At 33.4% G+C, this 20,090-nt stretch overlaps 1 protein-coding gene across 1 annotated transcript in view; it reads right to left on the bottom strand.

Annotated features, from left to right (window-relative positions):
* LOC145692959 (tetraspanin-7-like) overlaps positions 1–20,090 on the bottom strand; it is a 104,386-nt gene that overhangs the window by 24,955 nt on the left and 59,341 nt on the right. The window contains exons 2-3 of the mRNA XM_081768554.1: positions 8,872–9,060; positions 6,074–6,244 (exon numbers count right to left, since the gene is read on the bottom strand). Coding sequence (XP_081624680.1) covers positions 6,074–6,244; positions 8,872–9,060 — 360 coding nt within the window. The remainder of the gene's footprint in view (positions 1–6,073; positions 6,245–8,871; positions 9,061–20,090) is intronic.

The raw sequence follows: 20,090 nt of genomic DNA, 5'->3' as shown, positions 1-20,090 counted from the left end.
TTTTGATGCACCTGGTCTCTTCTCGTTATTTTTATTTATTTAAATAAATAAATAAATATTTATTTATTTGTTTGTTTCTTCCCTGTAGTTGTTCCAAAAAGTAGTATTCAGCAGTAGTAATGGTTCTATTGCGTGAAAGATAGACAATTAGATAAATGCATCTTGCATCCAAAAAACTGAAGTCACTATCTTTCCGACAAGCCTCATACATAGCCTTTTTTGGATGTGGAGAATCAGGCTGTTTTCATTATTTTCATTGCCATTTCGTTTCTAGAGTGCAGTAACGTATTCATGTATCATCGGTGGTTATGATTCGATCAGTTAGATTTATCATAAAACGGGCTAAATAGTTCTAAGATTTGCACTCTTATTTGTTTGGTAAGTGTCAGAATCTAGGTAGTTTCTTTATTAACAAATCTTTGGTCAAAATCGGAAATACTAGTTCTTCTAAAATGCCCAGAGCTTCTACAATATCATATCTTTAATCAATAACCCGGAGTACCGTGTTATATACATTCTCAATAGTGTCTGATGCAATGACAGATTTTGAGCATCCACTTGGTGGACCTTCTTCCAGGCTTTCACAATTGTGTTTAAACTCATTCGTCTACCTGTCAGAGTATTTTTCCATTTTATTTATTTCTGCTGCCTCTATACCTTTTTATTTTTTTTAAATATAAAATATTTAATGACAATTCAGTATCATTTTTTTTTACAACTATCAAGAGTGCTATACAATTGCACAAGAATTACCTAAACTTCAGATGTTATTTACTGATCAGTCAGTAATACAAAGTTGTTAAAAAAAGAAAATGGCCCATAAATGTACCATACTTAGTGATAAACTATTGCTGCTATCGTTAAATCATTCCGAGAACTTGTCAACTCAACCTCGTAAAAGAAGTTTTCGATATAATCAATTTTATATTGCTATTAGGTGATTATCTGTCATGCTTTAATCTTAGATTTAGATCTGTCATGCTTCGAATTAAAGACAAGTTCAGTTAAAGCTGATAACAGATGCTACAGAACAATAATAAATCGTAATAACTATTGTTATTTGAATACATTATAACAAAACATTTCTTCCTATCAGTGTGAAATTCAACTCTCAAATTTGCTGCTACGATGATTCTGCAGACAAAAGAATGACAAAATATCTACATAAAAAATTACCATTCTTAATTATTACCAACTTCTTGCTGATTAAAAAGGGATGGGGGCTTAAAACATGTTTGCAAAAACTGAAGAGCCATCTAAAATGCCTTCTGATTGAATACGAATATCGAATCAGATTAATTAAGGCATACTATTTTTTTCATTTGTATCTGTAAATATGGTCGAAGCGAGTACTTTTAGGTAAGGGTATGCTTCAACCCAAATTATTTATTGCACTGTAAAATTAGAGTATCTTAACGTGAATCCAGCCAGATACAGATGTGTCACATTCAAAACCCTTTCATATCAATCACTGATTGGACTGAAACTCTTTCCTTTTGCGTAACAACTATAGAGTGAAGCATGAACTTGATAATTTTCTTTAAACTAACATTCATGCTCAACTCAAATATCAGAAAGTTTTCTTTTTTCAATATAGCCGTTTTCAAGTTATAATAGACCTTTAAATGTTTAAAAGTTCAATATAACGTAAAAACTATCACCATGAAATATTTCTAATATTATCATTAGGTTCAACTAATTAATTATAGCAAAGGAGTGATATAAGCAAAATTGAGGAGTGAGACCGAAGTAACAGAGAACCAATTTGATTTCAAGCGAGGACGATCGACAATGGATGTAATATTTGCACTTAGGATACTAATAGAAAAACACAGAAAATACTAGAAGGACCTTCATATGGTTTTAATCGACCTAGAGAAAGCATATGATAGAGTGCCACGAAATCTTATTTGGTGGGCACGAAGAAATGTGTTTCGCACACATACATCTGTATAATTCAAGATATGTATGATATAATGGATGTAGAAACCAACAGAACATATGAATTTCGGGATTCAGGCTAACCACACGATCATGATTATTGAGGTTAAAAAAGACATGCTTTTACGTAATCACATCACACTGCACACTTTTGTACATTCGAGTTTACATATTTGTTTCAAGAGTTCAAAGAAACTCACACTAAAACGTTCTATCACTGCACTCTTGATTTTAGTTTGCTAGCAAGGAAGAAGCCTAATGGAATAAAGAAGTTGTAAAGCAGCTGTAAAGGAAAAAAAGGAACAATATAAAAAGTGGTAGTACTCTGGCAATCAACTAGATCTGAAGGATTACGAGGAAGCGAAGATAAACGCCATGAATGCAATTAGTGAAACAAAAGGCAAGGTTTATAATGAGTTGTACGACAACCTGCAAATAAAAGTGAAAAAAGAAAAAGATGATATACAAGCTTTCGAATGTAAGACAGAGAGGCAAAAGAAACATTTCTTGCATGTGCGCTGTATCAAAGATGAAAATAACAAGATTCTGATAAGTGAAGAGAAGATAAAGAAGAGATTGGAGGAGTATTTCGAAAAATTTCTCAATGAAGAAAACCCGAGGGAAACTTGCGAAAACCTATCCACGAATCAGAGACTGGTTCGGCCTATGAACATGGTAGAAGTAAAAAATGCCATGAAAAAGATGAAAAGTGCTAAAGCTCCAGGACCTGATAATATCTCAATCAAAGCATGGAAAAGTTTAGGTAAGGAAAGATTTACTCGATTTTTTAAAATAGGACATTGGAGACAGGAAATATGCCCAAAAAATGGAGAAGCAGCTATGTTCTACTGGTTTTTAAAAATAAAGATGTGCAAGAATGTAGCAACTACAGAGGAATAAATCTTATGAGCCATGCAATGAAGTTCTGGGAGAGAGTGATAGAAGCAAAATTGAGGGGTGAGACCGAAGTAACAGAGAACCAATTTGGTTTCAAGCGAGGACGATCGACAATGGATGTAATATTTGCACTTAGGATACTAATAGAAAAAAACAGAAAATACTAGAAGGACCTTCATATGGTTTTAATCGACCTAGGGAAAGCATATGATACAGTGCCACGGAATCTTATTTGGTGGGCACGAAGAAATGTGTTTCACACACATACATCTGTATAATTCAAGATATGTATAATGGATACGACAGGAGTAAAGAGTGTGTGCGGAGTTCAAAGTTAAAGTCGGACATCATCAGGGATTTAGTTTTAGCCCATACCTTGCTTTTTGTAAATGTAACGGACGAACTTACAAAGGATATCCAAGAGTTAGCACCTTAGAATATGCTATTTACAGATGACATCGTGCTAGTGAGTGAGACCAAAGCAGCAATACAAGAGAAATTAGATGTCTAGTGAGGAGCATTGGAGAACAAAGGGCTTATAATTAGTAAAAGCAAGACAGAATATTTACATTTTCCTTTCAACAAAAATGTAATCGAGAATACAAGCATACGACTGGACGAAAAGGACGTGGTAATGACGAGGAAATTCAAGTACTTGGATCAATACTGCAGGAAAATGCAGGAATAAGAGAATTATCAACGGTTATACAAAATGTAGAGAAGCGGCAGGAGTATTGTTTGACCGTAGGGTACCAATACGCTTTAAAGGAGTAGTTTACAAAATAATAGTGAGACCTACAATATTATATGGAGCAGAATGTTGGGCGACGAAGAAGACAGAGGAATAGAAATTGCATGTTCCGAAGATAAAGATGCTGCGATGAATGTGTGAAGTGATACAGAAGGATAAAATTAAGAATGAAGTGATCCGTGGAACAGTAAAAGTGAGACCAGTAGTAGAAAAACTGCAAGTAAGTAGACTGAAATGGTTTGGGCATGTAAGAAGAAGACTTTTGGAATATGCACCGAGTGGATGATATAGAACTGAATTGGAAACGAGCCTGAGGCCGACCAAAAACGAAGTAAGAAGATTGTGTTAAGAACGGTACGGTGCAGTGTGGTGTCACAGAGAATAACTAGGTACAACGCAAGATAAGAAAGTGATCCGAAAAGCCAACCCCAGCTAACTGAGAAAAAGGCTTGGAAGAAGAAGTAGTTATGAAGTAATGTCAATTATAAACTTAAATTATTTATATTTACTTGAATAACAAATCCTCAAAAACTTCAATACATAGGTATATTAGTTAAGATTCTCCAACTAAAGTGATGAAAATAAATTAGTATTTACGTGATAAGTAATTATACAAGAAATATCATGTCAAAATAATCATTATCAGATCCGAACAATTATCTTCTTATTTACAGGTCTAGGTAACAGATAAAAAATACTAATCAATTTACACCTGTAAAATAGGAACATGGTATAACTGTTAGGCTTTTATAATAATTACTTTGACATTGTGTATTTTTTGTATAGTAATTTATTGTGTAAACACCAAGTCACTTTTGCGAGTTGTAACTTTAGAGTTTAGGTTTTTGAGGATTTGGTATTTTAAGTAATCTTAAAAAGCGAAGTTTATAGTGGATAGTGGATATTACTATATAACTAATGCCAACAGTCTGAAATGAAACGTTCAATGGCAGATAACTTTAGTGCATATCTTCCAATGCGTAACTCGAGTGCAAGAAATCATGTGATATAATGCGATTACACAAGAAGACATCTTTTCCAACTATAATCATAGTGATCATGGGTTCAACAAAGATTCCGAAATATACAAGTAGATGTTTCATTGATCTCTACAGGCACATAGGTGAATATAATGATTAATAAATTAAAATGCGCCTAGTGCGATCTATTTCAAATTAAATCTACCTGCTAGTTGTTAATACTTCATAACGAATCAAATTACATTTTCTATAAATATTCTGTATCTACAAGCTTCTGTATTATAGTATTTAACATCACCTAGTGTTGGGATGGCGGAAATAGCTTTAAAGTGGTTACACATACCAGGTTGTTGGGCAGAGTTAGTCTGTGATAAATTTGATTGTACTGATATGGAATCTGTTAAGTTTTTGTACTATGCATTGATATTTAGTTGAATGTTTAATGAGTATGTTTGTTAGATAGCCTATTAATTGAAATAAGATATGTGGAAAGTACGAGTACAATTTCGTACATATTAAAATAAATGAAAGTTAAAAAGAAATACATTGATTTATAGCACGGCCAACAAGAGATGGTCTCTGACGTTTCTTACCACATGCGGTGGGACATTGCAGCCCCTACTTTGATACCAGTGTTACCAACCACGATCACTCTGTCTTATACCATTAATTAAATTGTCACTACAGTTGCAACGAGAAAAACCTTGACACGCGAGTAGTGGCAATGTCACTGCGAGCTGTCAGAGACGTTCTCTTACTGGACGCACTATAGAAATGGGTATCGCCAACTTGTAAATAGCTATTTTAGTAACATTCATTGTTTTATATATATTGTCGATGATTTATGAAGTGACTCGGCAAACCATTATTATAAGATTTACGGTACAGATTATATGAGCGCCACCTTAGAATACCTTTACATTAATCTAAAATTTTTGTAGTTTAGATATAAATAAAGGCAATTTTAATACAAAACTAATATACATAGATCAAGGCTTCTTGTTTACGAAGTAACATTCATATAAATATCAAAGGAACCGTAACTTATTTAGTTATTGATGGAAAGTGTTAATTAAACTTCCGATTCTTAGTGGAACATATACGCATGTGTTACCGTTAGAAATAGTTGTCGTTGCAATTGTTCAATAATTGATTTGAAATTAAATATAAAAAAAATCAATGCCCACAAGAACGTCTTGCTTTCGGTTTCTTTTTTGATGCGATGTAGGCTATGAATGGTATATTGCACTCAACATGAAATAAACTTATGTACTTGATTTTAAATCTGTAAAGGTATTGAGTAATTATCGAAAAACTAATAATAACAATAATAATGAAAAAGTAATTGACCACAGCAAGACAGACCTGTCTGTAGTCAAAGGAGATTTTTTCTGGACTAAGAAGTGATTAAAATGGTGGGAAACGTGGAAATACATATGTGAAGTATGGAAGAATTTTGTAAGCTTCGATTTAGAAACTACAATGTTAAAACTAAATTACTTACAGTAGATTGCACAAGGTCAATGGCACTCCTCTTCTCATCATCCTTCTCATAATTAATAATACTTTCATTAATTCCTTTGGCAAATCCTTCCCTCAATTTCTTTCGATATGCGTATGCTGAAATGCCGGATCCTAACTCAACCAGGAATATAATCAACAAAAATACGGCGTACTAGAAAGAAAAACAGACAAGTAATTACGCTATGTAAATTTACCTAAATTATACTACATACATATTTATTGTTAAATGTAATACATATATTGCTAAATTTATATATCTCTCTCAAAAATAAATAAAACGATTGATATTGGTATACGTAAGTGCAATTGAAATATTCGATAAACATGGATCAGTTTCAAACGCTAAGAAACTTAAAACAATTTCTACCTAGTCAATACTTTCTGTTCTAGCAAAGCTTTGATTCCTTCGGCTATAATGGGCAAAAGTTTCGGAAGACACCAGGTAAGGAGCATTATATTACCGTCAAACATATTTGACGGCTGCTGGTCGTCTACTATTGTCGTATTGCTATACTTTACATCACACATGACAATCCAATTATCCGATATGATATGTTATTATTATTATTATTATTATTATTATTATTATTATTATTATTATTATTATTATTATTATTATTATTATTAGTTCCTGAATATTTGAGAACTACTGACTTCTAATCTATGACTTGTTTGCCTGTGTCAATATATAATGAGAATCATCAGTCTAATTTTATAGTATACTGACAGGCAGCAGTTTCGGGTCTTTCCAATCTTATCGTCTTCGATATTATTATGAAGATCTCATTTGAAACTGAAATAAGTTGGTAGCTATGAGAATTATTGTCCAGCGTTATACTGCCAGTTCGAAACCTTACATACCACAGAAATATGGCGTGTTTCTTGGTATGAACATCCCCTAATTCTATGACACACTCATGTTGTCCATCGCAAATCGTACAGAATATTCCACATAAATTCATAAAGAAAGTCCATTCTTATTACTGAAAGTTCTACATATGGAACAGAAAATACCTACTGACAGACAGGATAGGGTATTATCTTTGGTGGTTCTGTGTAAAAACTGTAATATTCTTCTATCATTCACTTCTAAACGAAAAGTATCGTTCACTTCAAGCATGAATGATCGTACCAATCGCGCCAACTTCTGTTTTAATAAAATTTGTTAAAGATAAAATATACATAATAAATGGAAGTGAAACACGATAAAAATCATCTAGTGACAAAGATAAAGGGAAATATATTTCCCCTTGAGCCATTTAGTCTCATTACTTATCTTGAATTCAATATTTTGTTTTGAAAAATCAGAGAAGAAAAATATTTCTCTACAGGAAGCAAAACCTTTATTTACATCATATTAGATCATCTCACTTTCTTGATCCCTAGAAACGTGTGAATCAGTGGTGGCTCTAGAGGAAAGTCAAATCGGTAAAAAATAAAATCACTACAAAATAAGGGAAGAAAAGTTGCCTAATGTACTAATTATTGTATACAAGAATTAGTGTAAATTAACAGACAAATTCTGACCAAAACATATATTAACTAATAAATAATAGCGTTACAGTTTCGACAAATTAACTTTGCCTTCATTAGATAATGTGTCTGATGAAGGCAAAGTTAATTTGCCGAAACTGTAACGCTATTATTTATTAGTCAGAATTTATACAAGAAGTTCCAAAGCTAGAATGAGTGGTATTCAGAAAGAATTAGTGCATTAGGTAACTTTTCTTCCCTTGGTTTGTAGAGATATCTTATATTTTTTACTGATGTGATTACCATCAAAAATCGTTACTGGGTTGAATATATCATGCAACATCATCCACGCACTTCACACCTTTTTATTATATATATATACAGTGGCGTATTTAGGGGGAGGGCTTCCGGGCTTAAGTCCCTCTCCCCAAAATCTTACTTACTATAGTAAAGTATATGAAATATATTGCAGAATTTTCACATTTTCAGGCAAAGCCCCTCCCCCCGAAAGTTAGCAAAGCCCTCCCCGAAACAAAATCGTAGATACGCCACTGTATATATATATATATATATATATATATATATATATATATATAACGAATCATTAAATGTGTCATAATCGTATGCTCTAAAGTTTTCCGCCCTGTAAAACAAGGTTTCGAAATTTAAAGAAACTTAAATGACAAGAGAGTTATATTACTGTTAATTTAGTATTAGAAAAATACAAAGGTTTTTACAGTATATTTCGAACTATAAATATTTATCAGTGATTTTTAACAAACAAGTACTATGTACTTAGCATACTAAAGAGAGTGAGTGAGAGTGAGAGTAAGACAGTTCACCTTCCAGTCACACTACTTTGCTTAAATTCCATCTGCATGTTGCAAGAAACTAAATAGTATAAGTTATAAATAAAAATACTGTATGAAAAAAAATATTTTAGATGCTCTATTTATAGTAATATGATTTAAAAAGATACTACAAAAAATATTATAACTAGTTAAAAACTAGATGAAAAAATTAATTAATGTCTTAATAAAACTAGAAAGTATTCCTTTGCCTGCAAGTTACACTACACGTAACTATGACAGTTTCTTCTTTGCCTATAGACGTAGCAATTGAGATGTCGAATGGGTTCAAAATATCCATATTCTATCTCTCAAGCTATTGCCTACCTTTCAAAGTTAGAATCACGATCACACAGAAAACCTATACAAATCAGGAATCAAACTATTCCAAGTTTGTTCATTATGTTGAAACATTACATTTTGTTTACTTGACTAATATAAGAAAACATCTACTTACAATGTAAAGTAACACCGGTTGGCCTTTGGCAGTGCAACAGCATGCCAAGGAGCCAACAAGAATAATAACTGCACCAGTTCCAATTAGTACATAAGGCGCCGTTGATGAGAACTCTGTCGAAAGTTCCATGTACTTGTATAGTTCTACTTGCATCCATATTCCTATAGCTAATATTGCAATTCCGGTTAACTGAAATGAAAGAAGAAGCATAGTTATATTATTACATGAACTGATAAATAGCTTTCTCAAATTATCAGTGTATACACAATTATATAGTTACCAACATAAAATAAACTTATGATATAATTATCTACTTATACGGTAGAAGCTATAAGGTACATATTCATAAGAAAAGTGAATCACCTTGTGCCTTCATGTTCATTACTTTAATCGAATATTTTCTTCCTTCCTGGGAACGTTATCAGCCCATTTTTATTACTGTACCACTGGTCCTCACTTTTACATCTATTGTATTTTTTCTTCAAAGAACAATTAATGCAAGGTATTCAGTGATTTAATTTCGATTTTTGATTGCCCTTAATACGCGTAATTGTCCTTGTATATTATTATTATTATTATTATTATTATTATTATTATTATTATTATTATTATTATTATTATTATTATTACATTTATTGATTGATTGAACAGATAAATGATGAAACGATAGGATATCTAATTCAATTCTCAACCTTATTTTCTTTCCACACACACATACAGATATATATATATATACAGATAACTTATGGTACTAGTAAGGATCTTAAAACATGTAAAATATAAGGATCTTTTTAAGGGAAGAAAACACGAAAAAACAAGGTTTTAATGTAATAGTAGAGATATTTTTGTGCTGAACTGCAACGTACATACATAAAACAGTCACGATTTTGATATATCAAATTCGTTCGTATTTATTCTTCGAAACAAAACAGAAAATCCTATTATAAATAAATAAAAGGTACACCACCGCACTAAACATTTTGCTCGCATTTCTTAAATTAAATAATAAATCAACATTATTATTATTATTATAAAATTAAATTAAATAATATAATTAAAATTAAAAATAAATTAATTGAAATATTTATTAATGAAGTTAAGAACAAAATTATAATATTCCTTTTCGAAAAGGTTCGTTAGAAAAAGAAAGAAAACTCAGGCTAGTAACACCATCCTTTCAGTATTGTTTAGCAAAAGTTTGACAGTCTTCAGAGTTTCCGAAAAAAAAATGTCGAAAACAAATAACACTTACGTCAGTAAACTACCCCTTTAGAATAACAACACGTTTACACAAACAGAAGCACATCAATCATTTAACGAAATCATCCGAAGGAAAAAGAAAGTTTATTTCCATTATACCCAGAAAACTTCCACTTCTAGCTTATTCAAGGAAAATAAATAATTTGTGCCAATATTCATACAATGTGAATTTTAGTAAAGCATTTATTTATGAAGTGTGAATACAATCGACCGAATACTGTATATTACAAAATGTGAATTTTGTTTATCAAAAATCAATATTATATATATATATATATATATATATATATATATATATATATATATATATATATATATATATATATATATAAAGAAAGAGGAGGGGGAAAGGTGGTATATTGAGCCCCCACTTACTTTCCGGGGCATGACTCACACAAATATGGCAATTGCAAAGTAAAACTTGGGGAAAACATACTTTGCCAGTGATGAAAACTTTCCGATTCATAAAAACATACTCCACTTATTCCTACATCGTTGTATAGCCGTGATGTGAGGTGGAAAATTTTCTTCTATATCTTTCCGGAAAATTTTCCGTTATTAACAAATATCAGTGATCAAGTAACATAAAATTGATTGAAATCATGTATAAAAATGTTAAAAAGTGAAAGATCGTTTAAAGAACCTGAAAATTTTCATGGCTCACACAATTTTCAGTACTATGTAGGAACAAGTGAAACAACGTTTCGTAAATCGAAATATTTTGTGTCTTGTATGGAAAAATTGAATAACTTTTTATGAGTCGGAAAATTTTCATCATTTTGAAGCAAAAAGTAAATTAACTTTTTGTGAATCGGAAAGTTTTATTGCTCTGTAGAGAAACAAATGTAAGGAATTTTCATGAATCGAAAAATTTTCATCACGATGTAGAAACAAGTGAAAACGCTTTTCATAATCCGGACAGTTTTGGATATTATGTATAGTGATGTTAGGTGGAAAATTTTCCACTATATTTAACTGCACATTGAGATATACAATTCCTATAGAGGAAAATTAGACAGCAACAAATTATAATTTTCCAATTAGATTTCGGGAACCAGAAAATTTTCTAATATTTCAAGTTGGGAAGTAAAAATTTACATAGTGTTTCTCTCTCTCTCTCTCTCTATTATATCTACTTATTTATAAATGTTGCAGAATGTAAATCTATAAAAGTAGTAAAGCTATGAGAAAACCGTCTTATGCGTATTAAATTGACGAAATCTAATATTGTAAGATCAAAGGTGGATTCTGAGGCAAGAACGCATTGAAGTTTTTTAAACATTCTTAAAATGAAGAATCGTTAGATTTTCACTTCATGAAATTTTTTAAGGTAATATTTATTACCAATAAATTTTACGGCTAAACAACGATGTAGGAATAAGTGGAGTATGTTTTTATGAATCGGAAAACATTCATGACTTTTAATAAATTGAAATTTTAAATAATAGAATGGGATATTTGTATTCTACGAACTCATGTTCTCTGCACTTTGAATACACACGCAACGCACACACACACACACACACACACACACACAGAGAGAGAGAGAGAGAGAGAGAGAGAGAGAAAGGAGTTGAATTGAGTTGATTTTGAGTTTAACGTTCCTTTCAGCAGCGAGACTATATAAGGCGGGACCAACTGATTAACGTGAAATCCGAACTACATGAGCTCCCGCTGGGAATCGAAGCCAGGTCTTCCATGCCAAAGGCGCGTATGCTAACTGCTTAGCAACGAAGGAGCTCGCAGATGAAGAGAGAGAGAGAAACACTGTGTAAAATTTACTTCCCAACTTGAAATATTAGAAAATTTTCCGGTTCCCGAAAGCTAATTGGAAAATTATAATTTGTTGTTGACTAACTTTCTTCTACAGAAATTCAATTTTGTAGCTGAATGTTCAGTTAAATATAGTGGAAAATTTTCCACTTAATATCACTATACATAATATTTAAAATTGTCCGGCTTATGAAAAGTTTTTTCCACTTGTTTCTACATCGTGATGAAAATTTTCCGATCTATGAAAATACCTTTCACTTGTTTCTACAGAGCAATAAAACTTTCCGATTCGCATGAAGTTTTTTACTTTTTGCTTCAAAATGATGAAAATTTTCCGACTCAGAAAAAGTTGTTCAATTTTTCCATATAAGACAGAAAATATTTCGATTCATGAAAAATGGTTTACCTTGTTCCTACGTAGTGCTGAAAATTGTGTGAGTCATGAAAATTTTCAGATTCTTTAAACGATCTTTCACATTTTTACATTTCTGTACATGAATTCAACCAATTTTATGATTGCTGAGGAATTGTTACTTGATTACTGATATTTTTTTTTGAACGGAAAATTTTCCACCTCACATCACTATACTTTGCAATGTCTCTTTCCATATTCCACTTCATTTGTAGTGATAAATAGATTGTGAGTTAACATAAAGCATATTTTACCAAAAGGTAACACTTTGTTAAATATATGACGTATGTGGGTAATATGAGCCCCCTAATAGAGGTTGGTACCTATGGTATCTGAAGATCTAAAATTCAACAAGAAATGAACTATTACTCAATTTTGTTTATTGCACAATACGTGGAAGAAATTAACTTACAATGTAAATAAGAAAAACAGATTTGAACTAATGTATCAAAAGTTGAATTCAAAATATGCTGGCAATGTGAGCTGCCATGTTTAGAAATGAATGAAAAATTAAAATATTTAACATTACCTAGCACTTTAGTTGCACAAAAACTTGAAATGTGAAAGTAATCGTTGCATTTGGGTTTTAACAAAATCTATGTACAAACATCGTACACGTAAATATCTTTTTCATAGCCAGCACATTCACTATGTGCCCACAAGCCACATAGAAAAAAAATTACCCACAATTCACCCATCGTGTCTTCAGAAAAGAGCCCTGCACAAAACAAACACACTGCGTCGCCATCATCTGGTTTATCAACACCAAAAGAAGGTTCGAGAACAGATTCCCCAGAATCAAACTCAGAGTCACTTTGATCACTATCACAGTTCACCACAGAAACCACACGTTTACGTCTACACGACAGTTTAGGTTTCTTTTTAGAGCTTTCTCTCATTTTATTCTCCTTTGCCCCATTCATACCCCTCTTGGTCTTCTCTACTGTTATTTCTTTTCTCAGAACTTTCTTCTTTTCTGCTGCTTCCAAAGATTTTTTGAAGGGAGAAGAAGTTATCAATGTTGATTTGGTAGGTTTTCGCCCTCTATTAGTCATTTTCTTCTTAGGTTTTGGGAGCAGACACATATCCTTTGGTGAGGTTGCATATTTACTGTTGCCCCCTGAATGTAATGCACCACAAAGTCCAGATGATCCTGCCTCAGCAATATCACACTAGCACTTGACGTTGGGATATGAACTTCAGTAGTGTTAGGTATATGTCCTGTTGGGCCACTTGAAGAATAAATAGAAATAGGTGTCGTGTTGTAAGGAGATGAAGTAGCAGGATTCATGTCACAATTCTTCTGGTCAGCAGAATCCACAGTTACAATAAAATGGGCAGGGGGGTTATGAGGTGAAACTGTTTGCACCTTATTTGTAGCATCTAATGGGACACACCCATCTATGTCCTCGGTCACTGAAGGTGTAAAATCGGCATCGGTGAATATTGTGCGGTTGCAGGGATAAATTCCTGTAGCCTTGAGACCATTTACTGCATTTGTGCTAGTTTGACACAATAAGTAAGCCTTTCCAAACACCTCTACAATGTCGTAAGGATCCATTGGTCTTTCATTGTGACGTAGCTACTGTCTTATTTGTTCACTATACTGATGCTTTAAGGGGCCAAAAAATGATTTGTCCAATGGTTGCAACTTGTGACTTGTGAGAGGAGGAATACTGATGATTGAGATGTGATTTTGGCGTGCGAGCTCTATTACATCAATGTTTTTCGTATGTGTATTGTGGCCATCAAGAATTAAAAGTATGCGGTCGGAAGCTGTTGGTTTTGTTCTTTGAATAAAATGTCTCATCCACTCTGTGAGTAACGGACCTTGAATCCATCCTGACGAATGTCATCTCCCAATTGAACCAGGAGGTGCTCCTTTCATGAGTGTTGGGGTCATATTTTTTCTAGGAAATATGAACATTGGAGGGACAAAGTCCTCCCCCCCCCCAGCATTCATACAACAGACAACTAATGATCCCCTTTCTGCTGAACTCAGTGCTCCCACTTTTTTACCTTAGAGACCAACCACTCGTGGTGATTTATTTTGCACGATGATGATCCCTGTTTCATCTACATTGAACACTCGTCGTGGTGAATATTGGTGACTCTCGAATTCAGCCTCTAAAATGTCAAAAAAAAAAAAAAAAATCACTGCCTCGCGATTAAAAGTATTTGCACGTGCACATGATGTTGCTGTGGGTTTTAATAGAGATAACACATTCTTATGTCTATTCAAAAAATAATCAAACCACGCTCGCCCAGCCAAGCCATCTTTGAAGGGGTGTTGCACCCCGTTCCTTTCACATAACTGGAATGCCAATCGTCGCACATCTGCCCTGGTTAATCCATGGAATTTGCTTTCCATTACCAATAGATAATTGACTAATTCTTCTACCAGGTCTTTCCTCATTACGGGTTTTCTTCCCATCGGGAGGTTTACACAATCTTCTGGCTTCACATCAAGACGGACAAGTCTCGGAACTGAAAACGTTTTTGCTGTTTTTTTTAAACCCATGGATTTGCTTCTTATTGTTCGAATGGCCTTAACCATGTCCTCTTTCTTCTAAGATTTTCTGTGCAAATTTTTTGGTGGAAGGAGATTTTTCCTAGGCATCTGTAACAAGAAAGAAAAGTAATGCAATGGTTGTAATATGAGCTCCTTTACGTAGGGGGTTACATTATCAGCAGGTTTGGGGGCTCATTTTTCAACCCTAGCCATGTTGGCATTCAACACTTTATAACCTTAACATTTTACTGTCCATTTTCTATCACAATACACGACAATATTAATTACAGATGTACCTAGGCAAAGCCCTAATCATTACACTTACGTATGTGTGTGACAACGTACAAAAACATACCTTACAAAGTTTTCAGCAGGACGAAAACACACACGTTCATACAGCTGACAGACCCTATTAATGACTGGCACCAGCACGCCACAACATGTAATCCAGTGCATAATGCACTGACACCAACTGCTGCTGCTACATAAAAACAAATAGTTGCCGAGAAACTATAGGTGCTCGAGATACCCGCAGGGGCTCGATATACCACCTTTACCTCTATATTAAATCAATAACAGTGATTAAGTACTTAAATCGATATATATAAAGTAGACTTTGAAAAAATAATTGTTTCCCAAATAAATCAATTCATTAAGCTTCCAAATAGATATTCAATAGCCTCAAGTTATATCTGATCTCGTATTTCCTAGATTTGCCACTGTGTCGAATATCATGGCATAACAGAATGTACGTAATTGGCTAATTCGGAAATCGTAGATTATTTTATTTTTGTTTGGAGTTTAATGACTTTTTGAAAAACTTTTTTAAACATCGACGAATGAAATGTAGATTTCAGTTTAACGTAGGATTGGAATCACATGAACTCCCAGTAGGAAACGAACCACGTCTCCCTCGCCTAAGGGGAAAACACTAACCATTCAAAAACGTAAAAGTTTATACCGGAAGGTTTGAGTAAAGCAATATTCACTAGCGGAAAACATTTTCTTCCTAGTTCCGCTTTCTTGAATTAAAGTAACAGTTAGAAGTGTAAAAGCTCATGATATTACACGATGACTTTCTAGTCACCGGTTTTGTCCTGTACAATACTATTGAAATTCACGGTGCAGAGCATCCTTTAAAAAAATGTAGATAAAATTTGTCAATACTATTAGAAAAGATGGTTACAACAGAAGTAATGTTTGACCTTATTCGATGACAAGGACTACAAAAGTCTTAACAGGACAAAGATTATTGTTTAATACTTTACGGGATGTTGCGCTTGCTTAAATATGGACAAATGTGAACCAATTCTAGCAGCTCTTGTAGCTCTGTTGAAATATTCCAAAGGGTAGAATGCAGATTGTTAAGATCACGTCTGCGTCAAAGCTAAGTGGTCGCTTGAACAATGTTGCAACTTCTCACTACACACTACTGCATTTATGTTTAACGCATATATATATATATATATATATATATATATATATATATATATATATATATATATATATATATATATATATGTGTGTGTGTGTGTGTGTGTGTGTGTGCTTGCTTGCTGCATTCTGTTAAAACGTTTTATATGTGGATAGAATATCAAATGAGGTTCCATTAGAAGAATGTAGCCTCATATTGTACCAGGTCACTGGAAAGATCTGAGCACGCTTAGCGTTAAAAAAAGAAAAAAAGAACATATCGACAGAGGCACAATTCATTTTTAATCTCCCGTTTATAGTCACAATAAAATCTTTCTTTCTTCAGATTAAGTTTTTTTTTTTTCTTTTTTCAATACATAATTTGTGAGCAAGCTAAAATAATCATATTTCTTACTTGCACCTTCGAAATAATCTTGGGAGCATAATGACTCAATGGTAGAGCGCTGACCTCTGATGTAAGTGGTCTCTGATTTGATCTCAGGTAATGTGTACCTGTGGTGGACAACATCATTTGCTGGTATTCTCCGGGTTTTACCGTTTCCTTCCACATTCTCACTCCACCAATTCTTACGAATTCATTCACTTTCACTAACCATTCGTCTCCTTTAACCTAAAGGGTATAATCGTGGGACGTTAAACTAAATACTTAGTTTCATTTCATTTCATTTCGAAATAATCATTTTTAAAAGGAAAAGTCTTTATTTTGTCATATATTCTCATAAATTTATTTCCTTGATTTTAAATGCAGTATACACAACTAAAAATGAAGAATAAAACTCGGAAAAAGAAGGCACAGCAATCCGAAAATGTAAGAAATGAATAACTGCAGAGGGCAAATAAACGATTCCATGTTCAACATCGTTGGAGTTTTCGCTTTTGCAAAGTTCTGGCAATACTTTAAGGTATGTCGTTATTTTAAATATTTTAAATAAAATTATATCTATGTCATATTTAGACATTTTAAATAGACTCTAATAAGCCACATTTGCGGAAAGCAGTGGAAGATAGCGACACTCGTCATTTGGCGCTGGGCTGTATGCAATAGGTCAGTATGCAAGCAAGGTATGGGCAGTAGAAAAAGATTGTTTTTCAGTTTACTCGTCCGCTAGAGTAGTTCAAATTAATGGAAAATACCGTGAAATGTGTACTACGTGCAGTAATGCGCTTTCTGTAGGAGAAACAACGCTCGGCAGCTGAAATTCATTGCTAACTGTGTAATGTTTACGAATCAAACGTGATGAGTGAATCAGTGAAGTTATCGTACATCAAAGATGACGCATGTTTAATTATGGACGAACTAACGATGAGGGAAGACGTGACCATTCATCTGCAGTCACTGATAAACTCGTGCAGATAATTGAAAAAAGGTCTGTGAAATCAGTCCTTCACGGTATCTGAACTTTCGTCATACTTTCCGCAAATTCCTTAGGACTGTTTTCTACGAGCTAGTAACAGAGAAAATTGGGCTACCGCAGCAAGTTCTGAACTCGTTGGATACCGAAACTACTTTCTGAGAAGAACTAAACATACTGGATAAGCTCTGCTTTGGACTTATGCCGAGGAAGGACTGATTTCTGAATGGAAGTGTGACCGGTGACAAGACGTGGGTATCATACGTGAACGACCAAAGTAAACAGAAACCAATGGAGTAAATTCATACTGCAATTCTGGGATGCTGAATAAGTATTTTCTAGTGAAGCTCATGGAGCGTGGTTCGACTATTACTGCAAACGTTTATCCTGCAACGTTGGAAAGATACAAGGTATATAAAACAAGTGTTGGACCATATGGTTCACGATAATGATCGTCCGCACACCGCTAGACATGCCCATGAACTTCTGCAGCAGTTCCAATGTGTTGTTTTGATCGCCCTCCGTATACATTGGATTTGGTGCCAAGCAATTACTACTTATCTCAAGTGCCTTGTTTCCAATCGTTTCGGTTGATGTTGAGCGATAATTTTCGGCTTGTAAAGCTTAAAAACCAATAGATGAAGTTTTACGTCATAAAATCTTGAAAAACTCATTACACTACATTAATAGGAATTCTCTCTGCACACAGTAAACACTGTAAATAAATGAATTTAAAATGAATAATCGGTTTCTTAAGTTCATAGTATTTCATTTATAGTGCTTATTTTAGGTTTCTATTGTACATATAAATCCGGGGCCTAATGATAACCATTTGTATAGCCGAACATTATTCACTTGTATAGATTATGATTTTTATACGAACAAAATTATTATTGCAATTCAGGTTGGCCGGGTACAGACCAAAAGAAAAAGCAGAGAAAACCAAAAGCGATTCATCTTTACCTTTATTGAAATTATACTCTTCTCTGATACGGACTAAATATCTCGAATAAGCTTGTCGTTATTAGATGCCACAATCTATTGTTCTGCACTAACAACCAATTCTAATGATAACATGCATGCATTAGAAACATGCGCAACTTTTTGTTTAAAAGAAAAAAAACATCTCTTTTATATTCAGTAATAAAAGAAAAATATTTCTTAACAGCTAGAACTATATTATTATGTTGTACACAGTTACTAATATCGACACCTGGCTTGCTAATTATAAAGAACGTTCTGCCATATTAATATGATTGCATATGCATATTGTGAAAACAGAAAACAAAAATTACATTGCATTGTCTATTTCAAGTCATGCTGCACTGGTTAAGCTCGTTCTGTTAATTTTCTTCATTCAAGTTGATCGTAATGCAATTTTACATTTCATCAACAAATGACAGTAGAACAACTCAAACTACATCATGATCGTATCTCTGGAATAATTCATTCTCTGCTTCGATATTGTGTGCAAACAAACAATTGAGTTACTGAACCACACCAATTAGCTTAGAACGAATTTCAATGATAACTTACCACATTCTCACAGTCTGTATTATTTCTATCGCCAAGGTGGTTTATTATTTATTTATTTGTGTATTTATTTATTTATTTAGATAAATCTGAGAATATGTCAAATTTGTAACTATTGATTGCAAGAAACTTTATTGCATTTACAGGTATGCCAAGATTTTTTTTTTTTTTTTTTGAAATGATGCTACAACAGTTTCGGATCCAGAAGGGAGGCTGGTGCCCCTACCAAAGGAAAATCTCTTTTTGTGTTATTTCAACGAGACGAGCAGACAAGATCTACTGTATTTGTTTCAGAATATCAGACCAATAATTTGTTCTTACTCTCTCATTAAAAACTAGCTAATATTTCCCCCCAGTATAATAGAATGAATATTTTGCTCGCTCTCCGACTCTTCCATTTTTTTTAAACGCAAGAATGAAAAGATATTAACCTTCCAATGCCGAAGATCCAACTAAAGTAAAATATATTTGAGACGTTTTTCTATGGAGCTGCAGTGGTTCAATGATAGAGCTCTCAGCTGTAGCATGTGAGGTCCCTGGTTTGATCCCAGCTCCCGCCAAGTAGGCTTTGTAGTGTACTAATACCGTATGCGTAGGTTTTCTCGAGATTCTCTCGTTTCTTCTCACTTTCGTCATTTCCTCATTATTACCCATCTCCTTAGCCACAGTAAAATTTATGATGGTGCACTCCTTGGAAAAATGTTTCTGTGTGAACAATTTAAAATAGCTATATTGATATGTCAATTATGAATCCCTTACCAAAACCAGGAAAAACGGAGCTGCAAAAAACTGGTCCTATGTTTTCGCCAGTGATGTAATTACCGATAATTAAAACCCAGATCTTGCATTCGAAAATATACTGAAGTACTTTATTTCCATATGCTACAAAATGTCAAAGCCATGTATAATAATCTCTACGTCCAGTCTCTAGTAATGGTGTATT

Source organism: Thermobia domestica, chromosome 8 (assembly GCF_964235325.1).
Source record: "Thermobia domestica chromosome 8, izTheDome1.hap1.1, whole genome shotgun sequence".
NCBI classification, from domain to species: Eukaryota; Metazoa; Arthropoda; class Insecta; order Zygentoma; family Lepismatidae; genus Thermobia; species Thermobia domestica.
This window is presented reverse-complemented; position numbering and strand designations above follow the sequence as displayed.